We start from the raw sequence: 18,732 nt of genomic DNA on the forward strand, positions 1-18,732 counted from the left end.
CTGCTTCACGTTCGTTGATTACACGCGCTATATAACATCCTGCGTATATCTAACTACCAAATTTAAAATATTTGTTTCCTTCTTCGTTTTCATTATTTTGAGATTTGGTTGTTCTTCTTCTCGCGCGTCTTCCCTCCTTCTTCTCCATCGTTCTTTTCCTTTCCTTTTCACACTGGTATGTTCTTCGTTTACGTTACCTTTTTCTCTCTCTGCAACTCGAGCTTCGTTTTCTATTTTGATTTGTTATTTTCTGAAATCAAAGTTTGAACTCGTTTTGAAGATAATGGATCATTCAACCTCAGATTGTCAGCTGAATCCAGGCGAAGTGGATTATGAATTTGAATCTAACGAAGTTCCTGAGGTTTGATTTACATAGGATTAGTATGAATTTTCTTTCAGTAATTTGTATAGCATTGTGTAGTTGAAAAATTGCTGAACATTGACTGTGAAAGTAACACGTTAATTACCTGAAATTTATAGCAGACGTTCGGGTGTAGATCAATTCTTCTTTGGGTGTATTTTAGCTAGAAGTGTGGGTGTATTTACACTTTACTGGTTTTTTGTTATTTTAATTGAGTTGTTGTTGTTATATCAGACATGATTAGGTGTGTTTTTAGTTTTTGACATGGTGTATTCTGCAGCCTGTGTATTTACAGTTTATGGCTTTAAAGGTCATTATGTAGTTGAGTTGTTGCGGTTTGGGTGTATCATATTAGACATTATTGGGTGTATTTGAATCATATCTATGGGTGTATTCACAGTTCTGACACGGTGTATTGTGCAGCCTCTCTCGGTTGTTGATGACGAGCTTGTTCCGAAGGTCGGAATGACATTTACCACCCTTGAAGATGCTGGAAAATTTTATAGGAACTACGCCAAGGCTGCAAGTTTCTCTACAAGAGTTCGGTGCACAAATAGGAAGGGAAACGAGATTAAGAATCAACTGATTACATGTAGCAGAGAGGGAAAATGGAAATCTAAAATATCTCCGGCCGAGAAGACCAATCCGACAGCCGGTTTAAACTGTCCTGCAAGAATTTATATACACACATTGAAGGATGTCGGTGCTTGGATCATTTCAAAGGTTGTGCTGGATCATTCACACCCCTGCTGTCCAAGCAAAGCAGAGATGCTCAAACAGCACAGAGAACTAAGCATGTCCATTCGTCGTAGGATAGAGAATAATGAGGAGGCCGGTATCAGACCAAGCAAAACCTACCAATCATTTGTTGCGGCTACCGGCGGTCACCGCGAGTTAAATTTTATCGAAAAGGACGTGAGGAATTACATTACCAGGGAAGTGCGGAATATTTCCGAACAAGAAGATGCAAAGGAATTCGGGAAATATTTCTTAAGAATGAAAGAGAAGAATCCGAATTTCTTTTTTGAGCTCGAACTCGAGGATGATCAATCGATTAAGCTGGCTTTTTGGGCCGATGCAAGAAGCAGAGCCGCCTTTGAGTATTTCGGAGACGTCATTTCGTTCGACACCACCTACAATACAAACAGGTAACAAACTGTCCCTGTTTATGATGCTAAATTAATTTATTTTTTTGAATCCGCAGCAGAGGTGTATATTGGCTGTTTCATTGGGTGTATTCGAAGCATTTGTTGGGGTGTACCTAATGATTTTGCATTCTGGACCATGGTAATTTGTTTCAGGTATAATTTGGTCTGTGGTTCATTTGTCGGGGTGAATCACCACGGTCAGTCAACACTTCTCGGATGCTCTTTGATGAAGAACGAAGAAATTGAATCATTCAAATAGTTATTTCAATGCTGGCTTCGTTGCATGGGAGGAAACGCTCCGAAAGGGTTTCTCACCGATCAGTGCGCATCAATGAAAAGGATTTTAGAGGCCTATATGCCAACAACAGTTCACCGCTGGTGTATTTGGCACATCATGAAGAAGATTCCAAGCAAATTAAATGGGTACAAGGGACATGCCGATATCGAACAAGAAATGAGCCATGTTATTTGGAACTCTCATAGCAAAGACTCATTCGATAGGAATTGGAACGATTTTCTGCTGAATTTTGGTCTTGCGGACAACAAGTGGCTTTCAGGTAATGTGTTTTTAAAATCTGCATCAGAGGTGTAAATTGTATGTTCTGTCGGGTGTATTTTATAGTCTGTGTTTGGGTGTATTATGCAGATCTGTACGAAGACTGTCACATATGGGTTCCTATCTATTTGGATCACCACTTCTGGGCAGGGATGAGAAGCACACAAAGGAGCGAGAGCATGCATTCATTTTTTAACAAGTACATCACCCGGAACAGCTCGCTTATTCAGTTCGTCAAACAATACGATAATTGCCTCGAAAGCAGGGAGCAAGCAGAGAGAGAATCAGATGCTACAGATTTTCATACGGTCATACCGTGTGCAACCAAATCCTCCATTGAAGCTCAGTTTCAAGATGCGTACACTCAAGCAAAATTTAGGGAAGTCCAAGCGCAATTCAGAGGAAAGGCGAATTGCATCACCAGATTAAAGAATTCCGCTCTAGGCTATTCAATATACGAAGTCGGAGAACAAGTTTCCAGCTCAATATTCAACAAGTTCACAGTTACCTACGACTCAATTGCAGCCGAGGTAAAATGCCAATGCTTATTATTCGAGTCGAGAGGGATACTGTGCCATCACGCACTAAGCGTGTTAAGCTTCGAACAAGTAAGCCAAGTGTCCCCTAGATATATATTGGAACGATGGAGCAAGAAGGTAAAGAGGCAACACACACACATCAAGAGCAGCCACGACGAGCCACTAATGGAGCCAAGAAGCAAGAGGTTCGACCAATTGGTTTTTCGTTCGCAAAATATTTGCGAATTTGCCTCTGAATCGGAGGAGCTGACTGCAATTCTACACCGTGTGTACGATAACGTCATGGCCGAGATGGAAGCATTAAAAGCCAAAAGGAAGGGGAGATCTTCTTTATCCCACGAAGACGCCAACTTGGAATCCGTTAACGAGCTTCAAAGCCCGCCAAGGATTCGAACAAGAGGACGTCCAAAAAACAGGCTAGGTTCAAAGCTGGAGAAACAGATTGCAAATGCCACAAAGAAGAAGAAGACGAAAGTTTTAAGCGAGGTACAAGGAAATGTTCTTTAAATTTGTGGCGATTGAGTTTATTTTTCTCGTTAATAGTTTAGCTAATGTGTGAGTGTTATATTCAGATAAACGTGTTTGATGCTGCATCAGCGGCGCATTCAAATTCCAACCAATATCAAGGACACGTTATGAATTATCAGCTCAGGGTACCAGCAGCAGGGGATAACTCTTTGGGTGTATAGTTTTATATAATATGGGTATAAAAGCACTGTTTATTTTGGGTGTATTTTTGTTAATTCACAATTTACATATAGACACATATATAGATACATATAGAACAAAAGCTGTAAAAATTCGCAGGTTGGGTGTATATTTCATATTTTAGTACATGTAATTCATACATTTTGAATACAGCACAGACAGTTGGGTGTATATTTTATGCAATCTTGGGTGTATTATTAGACTTGCATTGGGTGTAACATTTTATAATTTGCGTTTATATATGCCTTGATTTTTTGCTTCATATTTACCACTTGTAATACAGTTTTTGAATACATCACAGACAGTTTACCAGCACAGATAGTTTAACTATGGGTAAAAATATACATGGAATAGAAGTTGTTGATAAATGGCAAATATTTACATCATTTGTTCAATTTACATACTAACCAGCAGTTTCTATATCAGCAGAATTAATCTGACAAAACGGACTCAATAATATAGAGGATGGCTTCGACAGCCTTATAGCACTACTCTCTCTAATTGCCCGATCTCTCTGTTTATTCATCTCACTGAATAGTATCCGGGAAGCATACTCCACTCTATAGTGGTCCACCTCCTCCTACAATTAAAAAGTATATTCTGTTTAAACAGCAATATTAATTCAGTAAAGTATTACAGAGTTATATAGTTCTAAAGACAGTTACCTGTGGCCAATTATTCCATTCATACTTCCCATTTTTGATGTTTTCCGACTCAATTAACTCAAGCCACTTCATAACGTAGATAGCGCAGTCATAGCTGAAAACGAAGAAAATAAATTACAAATCTCATTTAGGAAAGTTTAAAGTTCAGAGTCACAAATTTATACCTTGTTTTTTGGCCTGATATTTTAACATATGATGCTTTAATTTTCTTCTCGTTCTCCCCTTTCTGCAGAGGTTCTCCGCCGGCATATGTTATCAATCTTGAAAATACATATCCCTTAAATACCAAAACAAATCAGAAAATAAACCCGAATGAATGGACAAGATACACCCAACTGAATGGACAATATACACCCAACACAACTAACGAAATAAACCTATCTATTAAAGTAAAGAAGACAGAGGCAACTTACAGTGAATTTATTAATGTCCTTTCTCTCATCGCTTGGAGCTTTTTTGTGTAGCGGGTCAAGTATTTAACATTTCTGCTTTGTTGTATTTATCAGCCATAACCACCAATGTCCCGAGTGGCAAACAGGAGCAAAAATCTGAAGGATTGCCACATTTTAACAGTGTGTTATTTTATTTGGCATATAAGTAAATAAGCGTACTAACAAATTTAGCAAACGAAAACTTACATATGGATGTGAAGTTAATTTTTTTTCTATCTATGAAGGGAATGAAACTCGGGTAGGCTTCCACCCTGAGTTCTTTTTTCGTTTTCGGTGATATGAATTCCCCCTTGGGTGATCCGAAAGTGTCATGCTCTGCAAGAATTGCGAAACAAGAAATGAAATACTGAAAATACACAACTTACACCCAATCGAACCTAAAAAATACACCCAAATCAATGCAGAAAATACACCCAAAGTTTGTAGAAGTAACACTTACCACAATATCGGGGGGGGAGACAGTATATTTGTTTCTGAAACCTCTTTTCATTTTTCTGGTTTAGGATGAGGCAGATGGCAGATACAATCTAGAAATATATGCCGAAATCAATTTTACATTAATAAACATTGCAGTTGACTTTGGTGTAAAAACATTAATATTAGTCTAATATTACCTGAGATTCTATATCACTTTTTGCCTGGAGGGATGCAAGGTGCATTCTGATCAAAATGTATTCTCCTTGGCCAATCAGAGTGCACATCTCCTCATACTCGTTAGTATTGCCATCTGCGTCTTCCTTCAGTCTCGTCCCCCAGATGTAGCACTTTTGTTTCATATAATCTGGAATTTGATTTATTCCCCCAGGAGTTTCAAACTTTGCAGAACTTTCTCCCCCAGTCTCCCTCTGAATTTGTGGACTTTCGTTTTTTCCCTTCGCCGCATTGCTTGCTAATTTTTGGACCAAATTGTCTAATTGTTCTAGAATACTTGCAGTTTCTAGAGATTTTTCCCTTTCTGTCTCCTGCGTTGACGCCCCCTCCTGGCTTGAATCAGTCAATCCAAGGCTGAATGATGGCATCCCTGAATCTGTTTTAGGAACATAGGTTGCTGTCCGTGCCATCATCAACAGGGCAGCAACGTCTTCTGCGACTGGATGACTGCGTCATGATGTATAAGAATAAGAGTAAGAATAATAATATACAGATGATAAGCAAAGATTGATTTTAGTCTGATGAACTTACATTTTAGTTGGAGCTGGGGGAAGCGTGGGTGTGGTTTTTTGAAGTTGTTTGGGGGATTCAGGAGTGCTGCACAGTTACACAAAATTAATCATGACGTAAAAAAAATTGATCAGGAACAATATACACCCAAACTGTTAGCAAATATACACCCAAACCCTAAACAAATATACACCCAATACTATTTCTTACGTTTCTCTAGTCCCTTCAATCCGTAGCATAGGGGTTGGTTCGAAATCTGTGTCAGTGGTTGTTTGGGATGCCGGCACAAAAACTTGGATCGGGACTCTAAACAAGAAGAAAAATGAAAGGTTAACAACGTATTTGAAAATAATAAGGTTATAAGGTTGAAATATTCTTGGGAAAACTCACATTGCAAGCGCTTCGGACGGTGTTTGTTCCCTCACAACCATCATATTCGAATCAGTCGGACTCAACCTAAAATACACCCAAAGAAGGTCAAAAAATACACCCGAACAATTCAAAAAGAAGCCAGGCTTTGTTTTTTGAGAACTTACATACTTGCAGTTTTTGCTTTTTTTTGCTGCCTTTTTTTTCTTGAATAAAATAATAAAGGGCTTTTTTTTCTTAAAAAATATATACAGAATTAGAAGTAGAAGGTATTAGAAGAACAAAAGTAATGGTTATTTGAAAGAGAAATTACATGCTCTGTGACGGCTGGTTTACACTACTCTGTTCTGTGCGTCCTTGAGAGGAAGGATCATCACTTCCCAAGTTCACAGCCGGTAGTCTAAACAGATTTCATGTTATTCAGACAAAATAAGATACAGGTTTAAAATACACCCAAATTTATGCACAAGATACAACTAACCGAATGGACAATATACACCCAACAAAACAAACGAAATATCCCAACTTAGTAAACAACATACACCCAACTTGATCCACAAAATACACGCAAATTGTTTCACAAAATACATCCAAATCATGATATCAAGATTTTATTAAATAATAAAGCTTCTTACGTTTCAGAGGACACATAGCGACCTTCTGTCGATCGCAGGTCAGCTTGGTTCTCCCTACGAAACAAGATACAATTATTAGCAAACAAAAGACACCAAAATCTCAAATACACAGCCCAGCAAGACATACCCCTCTGCAGCAGATTTATCAACGTTTTCCCTTAGCCATTCATCGAGTTCGTCACTTGATATTTCATATCTCTCACTACATTCATAAAATAAGATGTTAACAAAAATAATTACGATGATAGACCATAGTATAGCATACGAGGTACTGTACCCGTCAAAGTATTGATCTTCTTCAGGAGGTGAATCCTCCACAACAACTTTTTTCTTTTTTTGTTGTGTTCTGGGTGGAAAAAAAAACAGTACCAATCAGAAATAAAAAATTAATTTTATCACAGAATTTTATCCAAAGAATTGCTTACTTTTTTGGAGTTGTTTTTGTTTTTTTCTTTTTCTTCTCCTTCTCTGCAGGTGATGATTCTTCGCTCCTATAAGTTAATAATAGACACTTCAGTTAATACACGAAGTCTTTATAATGAAGCCAAAAGAAAGGAGTAATAATTTCCGGACATTACTCATCACTTGGTTCAGATTCAGATTCTGAATCAGAATCTGACTCCTCTTGCCTCTGCTTTCTTTTTCTGGAGTCCATTCTGGAAGGCAAACAATCATCATTCAGAACATACTAATAATACACCCAAATGAATTCACGAGATACACCCAATTGAATATACAATATACACCCAACGCAGCAAACGAAACACACCCTGCTTAATAAACTACATACACCCAACGTGATCAAACAAAATACACCCAACTCAAAAAAGAAATTACACCCAAGTATGGTACTTACTTTTTCCCCTTTTTACCGGGGTGTTTTCTTCCCGAATCCTCTGAGTCTTCTTGAGCCTCAGACTTAGAGGTAGAAGTGTCACTGTCAGTAGTTTCTGTCTCCGAAGACGATGTTGGACTCGCCTTCCTTTTTTTGTTTTTTTGATTTCTTGTTTTTTTTTTTATTTTTTTTTCTTTTTTTTTTCATTTTTTCTCTTGTCTCTGCCATCTTCACAATCCCCTGAAACATGAGATATTTTAGTTAGCAGCATTTAGGTAAATAAAATACAGCAATTTATTATGATTACTTACCAAAATTTCCTCTCTTTCTGCAGTCATTCTTTCCACCAACTGCTCCTTAGTCCAGTTGGCAATCCAGGGCTTTGGTGGTATTTCAGCCCTGTTCTTGCCTTTGTTTTTTGAAAGATGAAAGTAGATTATCATCAGGGCGAAGAGGCAGCCATTAATTGCCTTCTTCTTCTTCTCCTGGTAGTCTGTGATGCCCTTTACCATGAAGGTCAAACCATGCCCCCCAGTTTCTTTCCGATATGCCGTCCATCTTAAAAATTGGGGCCAAGTGCACGGGCGATATTTTGTTTATCGTCGTTGGCAAAAGGAACGCCATCTGTATGTAGAGGATGAATATCCTCTTGAACATCAGGCGTTCCTCTTCGTTGCCAACGCCGATTTTCATCATATCATCGGTAAGACTTTTGAGGGTCTTACCCTGGAATCTTCTATAAATTATTTTGTCATCATCAGAAAGTTTCTTATACTCAACTTTCTCAGAAAATAGATCTCCTACAAAAAGGAAGACAACAAAGTATCCAAGTCGGTTCAGAGACACCCAAGCATCAACTTAAATTCACCCAAGCAACAACTTAATATACACCTATAATTTTAAGCTAGTTACATTGATGCCAAGCGCATGACCTATTTTTTTTGGGGTTATTTGGAAAGAACCATATCCTGTCTTCAGTTTGTTCTCCCTAAGTTTGAAGTTGTTTGCCAGCTCCCTTAAGAGTTGGTGATCCACCCTTAGTGGTGGGATGTGCATCAAGCCACCAAATCCGAGATCCCTCACAATCGCCTTCTTCTCCTCAGTCATGTTTCTGAACTTATCACTCAGGAGATGTGTGGCACACTTAAGGTCTTTTGTTTGGTTTCTTGCTGCCATTTTCTCTTAAACGAACAATATACCCAAAGATATCAGTAAGATACACCCATATATATGAGTCAGATACACCCATTAATAACAATAAGATACACCCATTGATAACAGTAAGATACACCCATATATATGAGTTAGATACACCCATTAATAACAATAAAATACACCCATTGATAACAGTAAGATACACCCATATATATGAGTCAGATACACCCAAAGATATCAGTAAGATACACTCATTGATAACAGTGAGATACACCCATAGATATTATTCAGATGCATGCGTATAGATATTAGTCAGATATCACTCAACCATGCTTCAATATCAAGCCACATTACAAGGTTATGCAGTATACACCCCCCAATCTACGGAATAAATCCCCAAAAATCAACAACAATAGCAGAAGAATTTAGAACAACAACGTAGAACGACGTAGAACTTAGAAGAACGACGTAGAACTTAGAACAGTGTAACAAAGAAGCAAGAATAATAGTAAACCCTAGAAGAACGACGTAGAAGAAAAGTAAAATATACAGGAATCTTAATGGATTTACGTTGAGTATTGTTGCTTTGTTTTCTCTTCAGATTCTTCGCGGAGAATTTGATGGTGTTTTGATGGAGGTTTCGAACAACGATTTGTATATTTTGAACTTTGATTTTCGCTCGAAAATGGGAGGGTTTCCTTGTTTTCAAAGCGCCTTGAGAAGTGGAAGAAGTGGAAGAGTCTGCCATACGTAACCGTTTGAGTGTTGAGCGCGTGATTTTGACGCACCATGTTATCTCTTTTCATGCGCGTGAGTTCTATTTGGGTTGGGCCAACTTGTAAGCTTGTAAACTTGTATGTGTAGCAGGCCCATAATTAATATTGCTTGAATTGATGAAGCTGTATATGTGCATGGGGAGGAGAATGTTGAGTATGTTCTCTATATATAGGTTTCCCTATCTGGCCGCCCTTGGAGAAGTATTGGGAAGAGATGTTATGCATTTGATATATATGGAGAGGAGAATTTTTTTTTAGATGAATTTTAATTATACATATATGCACATAAAACTCATGTATGAAATTTAATTACCTTCTCATTTATTTTTCATACCAAAATACACTTCAAGTGTCTGCATAAAGGGACATCAAACAGAGTACTGAAGATAGAGGATTATTTAAATCCATAATAAAGATAACGAGATGAACAATGTTAGGTATATATATTAAAATTAGTTATTATTAATATAAAATATATATTAAAATATAAATATATATTAAAAATAAATTAATCAATATATATGTATATATAAATACAATAATAACATAAATAATATTATTTAAATATAATTTATGGTGCAATTTGTTATATGCAAAATACATAGGAATTGGTTGCATTCACAATTTATCATCAGATTACCTTTTCTTACAAACATTTTATCGGGAAAGATGTGTTTATTCTAAGGAAAAGTATAAGGAGTAAAGGAGATAATAAAAGTACTAAATAAAATGAATAATAAATATTATTAGATGTTAATAGGCATGTAAATGATTATGTTAATTCTTAGTTGGATGGTTATTTTTTTTTATTTGATTTATTCGTACATAGTTAATAATAATTGAATGTTCAATTCACTAATTGTGCGGATAGTTATCCTAATATTAAGGTTTATAAGGTAATTTGAGGGTGGAGTATTTTTTTATTTTATTAGATCAATTTTAAAATTTATTGTTCATATTATTCACAAAAGTCATTATCTACCTAACAAAATCTTTATTCTAATACTTAAATTAACTTATTGTCATTATGCTGGTTGGTCATACCTAAGATTTTTAAAATTAGACCGACCATATATTGTTTTAATTATTGATTTAATTTATTGATACATTAATCTAATTAGTTTAATCGAAAGAATTATTTTATAATAAAATAATAAAAAATATAAATAAATATGTTAAATTATAATTATAGTCTAATATAAACTTTAAAATATAATTCAAATTTAAAATACTACAACTAAAATTTTATGATCTTATCAAATTATAAACTCAAAAAGACAAAAATTAAATAACAAAAAAAAAAATAAAATATGAAATGATAATATGAAAGCTTCTCATAATTATCAAAATTTGCAAAAATTTATTGTAAATTCACTGCGTTATTAGAATCATCTTCACCTTTATTTTCTACCATCTTAAATAGAAGAATCAAAAGATGCAGCCTAAAGACTATTAGTAACTACCATTATCACTTTAATGAAAATCAACATCAATATCACCTAACAAAATACACAATATCTTATCAATATATTAAAAACTAACATTTTAATAAATCATTAGAAAATAAACTATAATACTCACGTAATAAATTTTTAACATCAATTGATACCTTCATACTCAATTAAATCATATTGTACCTTTAATTTCTTTTTTTCTAAAAAATTAAATATAATATATAAAAGATTAATAATTTACAAATTTGATATCATAAAATTTGCATATAAAATAATATATATATTACCTGGATTAAAATGCAAATTATAAGTAACATACATAATATCATTTAACCTATCTTGTTCCAAACTATTTTTTTTTGTGTGAATCTAATAAAAAAAGACACTACAAAAAAATGTTATTATCATCGGATTTACCGTTAAATTTGTCTAATAAATTCGATGATAATCATATCACTGTCGGAAATAATCAGACGGTATAAATCTTGCTAGTAAATGTTTACTGTTGGAATTTTTTAGTCCAACAGTAATTACCGTTGGATTTTGTGATGGATTACCAGCTCGAAAAATAAATTGGTTACCAGCAAATTTTTTCAACGATGTTGTTGGCGCCAAAAAATATTGTTTCACGCACTATTACCGTCGGATTAATCCTATGATAATGTTAATGTTTTTAAAATTTCAAATAAATAGTCGATTTTGATTTTAAATTTAAAGTTTTTTCACACAATTACTAGTCAATTCATAAATAATGAAGAATTTTTATTTAAAATTGATAATACACTATTCAAATAAATTAAAAGTCAACTAGATCAAATAAATACAATTAAACAATAAAACAAAAAAATAATATCTACAAATTCAGGTAGTCATCGTCGTCGTCGATCCCGTGGTCCTGAGTCGGCGGCGCAAAAGGCGGTGATGTCTATGTGTCACTAGCAAGGTCGATGCCAGCGGCGCACATCTGGCCTGGTACACCTCAATCTGAGCCTCCATACGCTGCATCCACTCCAGCGACTCCCTAAACTCCAGCCTGAGCTCATCCATAGACGTCACGCGGGTGAGGATCTCCTGATATCTCTTCCGAAAATCATTAAGCTCTCGAGCTTCCTGGTGAAGGCTGCGTTGGAGCTCCTGTACCTACAGCCTCAAATCCACACCTTCCTCGGGTTGGACGGCTTGACTGGTAGCGAAGCTTGACGATGGCCTTAACATCGAGGTCCGGAGGCTACTAGCAAAGAACGATCCCATCCCGTATATACAGTTCTTGTATAGAGCTGAAGTGTCTTACGCTAAACCGCATCGGGATCAATAACTGAAGCCACAGATTAGACAATTTCAAACACTTCAAGCATTCAAAATTTAATGTATTGAATGAAACATAACCTAATCAACCTAAATACGTATACAATATGATTAGAAAATCAAACTGAACTAACTTTGAAACTGATTGAAAATTAAATTCTAATTCTACTCAAACCTAAACTAAATTAAACTAAAATTAAACAATTATCAAACAATATCAGCAATAATTTCTTAGCAAAACAGTAGTCATTAATGCAACAATTAACACAATTAGACAACTTCAAATACTTTAACAATTCAAAACCTAATATATTGAATATAACCTAACTTAATCAACCTAAATCCACTAAGATTAGAATGCTAAACTGAATTAACTTTGAAACTGATTTAAAATTAAAATTGAAATTCTACTCAAACTAAAGCTACATTAAACTAAAATTATAGGAATTGGAAAAGAGTTGTTCAAGAACCTGTAATGAAGAACATAGCAAAAATAAGGGATCGAAAGACGTGGATGTTGCAGTGGTGGTCACCAAAGTTACTATGGCGGCAGATGGTGGTGACGGCGAATGGGAGAGAAAGGGAGAGGGGAAGAAGTCAAGAAGGAGAAGAAAGAGTGGTATCTGCAAATGGATGACGATGATGGAGAGGGGTTGGTGATAACGGTTCTCTCGGCAGCGACGAGAGGGGGCACTGAACGAAAGTGGTGGTGGTGATGAGAGAGAGAGAGGGTGGTGATGAAGAGAGAGAATGAGAAATTCGAAATGTGGGAGACGAAGTTCGTGCTTTCATTTAGGGCACTATTCGAATTAATCTGACAATAACATTTTTTGTATGTCCAAAACACATCGTTTCACTAAACATCGTAATATCTTGCCACTTCAGTTTTATGACTCAAGCATAAGACTTTGAGTGGTAGGGTGTTACAATAACAGCCTATGGAAGCCTCCTAGGACATTCCATGCGTATGACATCAGACACATAGCTGCGAACTTCATGTCTAGGTTCAAGTTAGCTAACGGCAGCGACATGTCATTAATGCTGCTTACAGTCCTAGCAATGCTAGGTACGAGTGATACATAAATGCTCTTAGACACCCTCATGCCTTGTAAATGAGATAAGACACAAACACATGTCAACGTATCACGTTTATAAATACGTATTATGATAAGTACCTTATCTCATTTACAGTATAAGCGAGTCATATTTTATTTAAACGGTAAACCAGAGAAAGCACAAAATAAAAAAAATAAATACTCTAAAAATTACATATTCAAAATTAAAATATTTATTTTATTTATTTAAAAAATATCAGATATAACCCAATTCAATCCTTATTTATTACTTAATTAATCAACTAGTGATCATTCATACATATTTTACAATTAATAAGATAAAAATTAAATGAGATATGGTGAATTCTACTATGTTATAGTAATTATGTAATTATATAATTATTGTTAAAATTATATTTATTTTTATATTTTGATATTGTTTTATTAATTAATATTTTTTAAAAATATTATTTAACAAAAATAGTTACTTTAATGTTAATAATATTTTTAAAACATTATCATTATTATAATTATCATAACATAATTATACTAAAAATATCTATGATATAGAATTTGTTTAGGTGAGTTTTTAAAAAAAATATTTTTTTAAATTATTTTTTTAAAAGATCTATTTTATGAAAAAAAATAATTTTATATTTAAATATCTCATATAAAAATATTTTTTTATTTATTTAGGTATAATAATATAAAAATATTTTTTTTATTTATTACATAAAAATATTTTTTTAAAAAATATTTTAAAAAATAATATAAATTACAACTTCTTAAAAAAATATATTTTTTATTTTTTAATATTTTTATTTTTACTACTAAAAATTTATTAAATATATTAAAAAAATATTTTTTTATCAAAATAATCCTCACCACACACATAATTTATTTGAAGTTATTATTAGAAGAAAATGAGTAACCCAATTAACTTAAAAATCACAAGGATAAAGATTACCGGCACAAAAGATAAACGTTAATTCAAAAAAGAAACATAAACAAGATAGTCCTCTGGTCTGATGAGTCTGATCTGATCCAAAGTTAACAAAAAAATTAAAATAAAATAAAACAAAAATATCATCAGATAAATAAATCCGCCAAACAAATCCACTTTCCCGTTTACTACACTTCGTTTCCAAGTTCTCTCTCACTCTGAACCAAAACGTTCACGAAAAAAAAAAAGAAGACGAAAAGCTACTCACTCCTTCACTATCCCACTCACCCACTTGACCCCTATCACCCCGCCACCATGAATGGCGGTGGAGGCGACCCGCCGCCGCCGTCAAACGGCGGCGAGTTCCTCCTCTCTCTCATCCAACGACCCCCTCAACACCACCATCAACCTCCTCCTCCACCTCAATCACACCACCAAAACCAGCCGCCACCTCCGCCGCAGCTGCAGCAACAACAATCTCCGGCAGCACTGGATCCCGCCGTCGCATTAATGGGTCCCACAATTCCATTTGTACCCCCGTCCCCGTGGCAATCCAACGGTCACGATCACCCCATCCCTCAGCTCCATCACCATCACCATCATCAACAACAACAGAGCCATCTTCAGCTTCCTTGGCCCCACTCTCTCTCTTACCCGCAAAATCTCTTCGGGTTGACTCATAATCCGTTTGCCCCTCCTCCTGGTGTACCCCAAACCCAAACCCTAACCCCAATTCCCAACTCCAACATTGGAATCGACGATCTCAGAAGATTAGGGTTTCCAGTCGAAACGGCCGCTACTACTACAAATATAAGCAATAACAGCAACATTAGAGTTGATGCCTTTGTTCAGCAGCAGAAGCAGCAGGAGCTGAAGCTAAAGTTCGGGTCCTTGCCTAATGACGCTTTTGCTCATGAAGTTCCACCTAATGGGGCGGTGGATTCGTTGCTGTACTTGAAGCTGAACAATGGGAACTTGAACTTCCATGTTGAACCGCCTAAACAAGGTCCAAAATTTTCAAATTCTGCTGGGAATTTTGATGTTGTTGAACAAGATAGGAGAGGGGTTGAGAGGGGGAATAACAACAACAACATCAATATTAATAACAATAGTTTTCATGGTGGTGGAGGGAATCTTAGGTCTGAGACTAGTAGGGCTCCACCGCCAGGGTTTGGGAACAAGCAAAGGGGAAAGGGTCATTGGGGCTCTGGGGGGAGAAGGAAGGGTTCAGAGGTTGATGACGATCGAGCGATGCCTGTTGATTCTGGGGGATTGGGTGGTAGGATTGAGAGTGTGCACCCTAGGAAGGAAAATTTCAGAATGGTGTCTGGGGAAAGAAGTGGTGGCAGAGGCAATGTGGGTCGCGAGATGGGGATTCTCGAACAGCTTGATCACCCAGGGCCGCCGGCGGGGAGTAAACTTCATTCAGTGTCTGGTGCTGATGTTGAAGAATCTTTGGCGAATCTTAAAATTGGTGATGCTGATGATGATGATGATGGTGATGGCGATCCTGATGCTGATGCCCTTGGGGAGCAGCTAGGTGATTCCTTGTTGGTTGAGGATGAGTCTGAAGACAAGAATAACTCAAGGCAACGCCGTGCTCGGGAGAAGGTTAACACTTAAAATTTTTGATATTGTTGGTAACTATGGATTGTCATTCATTTTCAGTAACTAGTATTTGAATTGAATTTAATTCTCCTAGTGGTTTGGTTTGAGTATTTGATTTTCATTATTATAAATACTAGAACTCTTTATGGAAAGACTTAGAATCTATAATCTAGATTGGTTGTTTATTATCAATGATCAAATAACGAGGTTTTGGGCTTTTATTTGACTTTCTTAGCTTGACCCTGGATTGTTAAATTCTAAGGTCACTTACTGAATTTATTATCAGGATGCCAGATCATTAGATTCAAGAGGACAACGGTTATTAAGCCAGCGGCAAAGAATGTACAAAAGACAGATGATACGTCGAAGGGACATAGATAATCTTAACGTTCCTTTTCTTGCAATATATGAGTCTCTGATTCCTCCAGAGGAAGAAAAGGTGAAGCAAAGACAATTATTAGCATTATTGGAGAAATTAGTTAATAAAGAGTGGCCAAAAGCTCAGCTTTTTATCTATGGATCATGTGCTAATTCATTTGGCGTTTCTAAAAGTGATATTGATATTTGCCTTGCAATTGAGGAAGCAAACATGGAGAAATCCGATATTCTAATGAAATTGGCAGATATTTTACAATCAGATAATCTGCAGAATGTGCAGGTGAGAAGATTGCTATGTTTTTATAGTGCTAATATTGCTATCATATCTTGGTTGTATGTATTTATTTATGTAATGATTAACTATTTTGTGATAAGCCCATGAAGAATATTGCATAATTGAGATAAAATACAACGAACTAAGCCTTTCCTCACTAAATGGGATATAATGGACATATAAAGTCAAGCTTTGTTATATATGAGGAAAATTAGGAAATTGTTATTGGAAGCTTGACATTGGGTTTTGGGTTGGTTGGAGTGAGCTTGTAAAAAATATTTTCTCAGTAGATATTTATTTTGATATATTCCACTGCCTTTCTTTCGGTTCTTCATGGGGCAATAAGAGCATATGTGTGCATAACTTACTGTAAGGGTTGGGTTTACTGGACTGCTCAACAAACATTCATTTGTTTGCAGGCTTTGACTCGGGCAAGAGTTCCTATAGTAAAACTCATGGATCCAGCGACAGGAATTTCTTGTGACATATGCATCAACAACCTCCTTGCTGTTGTAAATACAAAGCTTCTTCGGGATTATGCTCAAATAGATGCAAGATTAAGGCAGTTGGCGTTTATTATCAAACATTGGGCAAAGTCAAGAGGAGTGAATGAAACTTATCATGGAACCTTATCTAGCTATGCGTAAGTTATCTTCTGATTTGATTTTCCTTATTTTTCTACTCCGGGTCAAGTTACACAAGTTTTTACCAAGAACATTAAAATTGGTTGATACACGATCAAATGATTGATGATGAGCACTTGTTCCGTGTAGTAATTTGGGCAGTTCTAATTTCAGGTATGTCTTAATGTGCATTCATTTTTTGCAACAACGAAGGCCTGCTATCCTTCCTTGCTTACAGGTGTGTACTTCCACTTCTCATTCTTTTGCAAGTGTTTTTGATGTAAATGAAATGTCTTTCCACGGTAACCGCAGTTTAGTATTATTATTATAAAATTTACTGGGTTATAATCAGGAAGCTTTCTAAATTAAGGGTGGATACTCACCTTTATATTTTAGAAAAAATTTACTCTAGACTCCAGAGGGTCATTTCCTTAAGTTTTGGGCCTTGAGCAGAGTGAGGTAGTTCTTCTTGAAAAAGCAGTTTGCTGGGTTTTAGTTTGAGGAAAGCAGTTTAGAATACATAAATCAAGTATGCAGAATCTGAAAATGGTAAAGGAATTAATACTTCTGCAATTTAATGTGTTTTCCTGATTAATGACTGTTACCTATGAAGGAGATGGAATCGACTTACTCTGTTAATGTGGACAATGTGAATTGTGCTTACTTTGATAAAGTTGGGAGACTCGCTGATTTTGGACGCCCCAACAAGGAAACAATAGCTCAGTTAGTGTGGGGATTTTTCTATTATTGGGCTTACTGTCATGATTACGCAAATTCAGTTATATCTGTACGTACAGGAAGCATAATCAGGTAAGAGTCTGGATATCTAATTTGTTTGTCATATACTCACAGTCCCTATCTCAACAGTCCCATTTGTTATCATTGTCCCTCCTCATTTTGCTAGAAATTGGTTGTTTTCTGAATTCTAAGACAGGCGTTTATGATTAATGTGTAGTTTTCCTTATGCTCCTGATGTCGATTTCCTTTGCTTGAAGCTGCTCCTTAGTAATAAGATACTAAATTGAAACAAAAAAAAGGAAGAAAAAAGAGACTCTGTTTCTTTCTCTTGTTTTTCTGACGAGACTTATTGGATGTCAAATTCGAGCTTAAATGACTCAAGTTTTCCACTATCATGCAATCACATATATGCTTGCATTTGTATAAGATTTAAATTAGTTTGTATATTATTATTGATGTAGTAGCTATATGATTGAATATAATCTTAAATGCCTGATGCTTGCTTTTTGGTGTGTAGTAAGCGAGAGAAGGACTGGACGAGGAGGGTTGGGAATGATCGGCATCTGATATGCATAGAGGATCCTTTTGAGATATCTCATGATCTGGGCAGAGTGGTGGATAAACGCAGTATCAAGGTTCTGAGGGAAGAGTTTGAACGTGCTGCTGATATAATGCAGTATGATCCAAATCCATGTGTTAAACTTTTTGAGCCCTATGTTCCTTCTTGATTCGTTGCTTTTGTCCAATATATAGTGATATTAGGTAGATTTATAGCTAGAGACTAGGGTGAGGAAGTAGTGGACACTCAGCTTGTAAAGGTTCTGCTTTCCATGTTTTCGTATATGACAATGGGTCATGTCATGTTCATATGTGTATTTTTCAAGGTATCTAAATATATGTCATCTAAGTGTAAAAAGCTTTTGTCCTTTTGATCGATCTTAGCTTCCAAGATATCGATCTAAATATATGGTCACACTCACAGGCGTGGTTGGGA

The 18,732-nt window shown here is 35.7% G+C and overlaps 1 protein-coding gene across 1 annotated transcript; it reads left to right on the top strand.

Annotated features, from left to right (window-relative positions):
* The first annotated feature begins 14,316 nt into the window (after positions 1-14,316).
* Positions 14,317-18,667, top strand: LOC130961312 (UTP:RNA uridylyltransferase 1). Its single transcript, XM_057887125.1, has 6 exons — positions 14,317-15,728; positions 16,012-16,383; positions 16,797-17,020; positions 17,175-17,238; positions 17,614-17,810; positions 18,256-18,667. The coding sequence occupies exons 1-6, from the start codon at positions 14,433-14,435 to the stop codon at positions 18,464-18,466; spliced, it is 2,364 nt and encodes a 787-aa protein (XP_057743108.1). The 5' UTR covers positions 14,317-14,432; the 3' UTR covers positions 18,467-18,667.
* Positions 18,668-18,732: the final 65 nt, after the last annotated feature.

The sequence above is a fragment of the Arachis stenosperma genome, chromosome 2, assembly GCF_014773155.1.
Source record: "Arachis stenosperma cultivar V10309 chromosome 2, arast.V10309.gnm1.PFL2, whole genome shotgun sequence".
NCBI classification, from domain to species: Eukaryota; Viridiplantae; Streptophyta; class Magnoliopsida; order Fabales; family Fabaceae; genus Arachis; species Arachis stenosperma.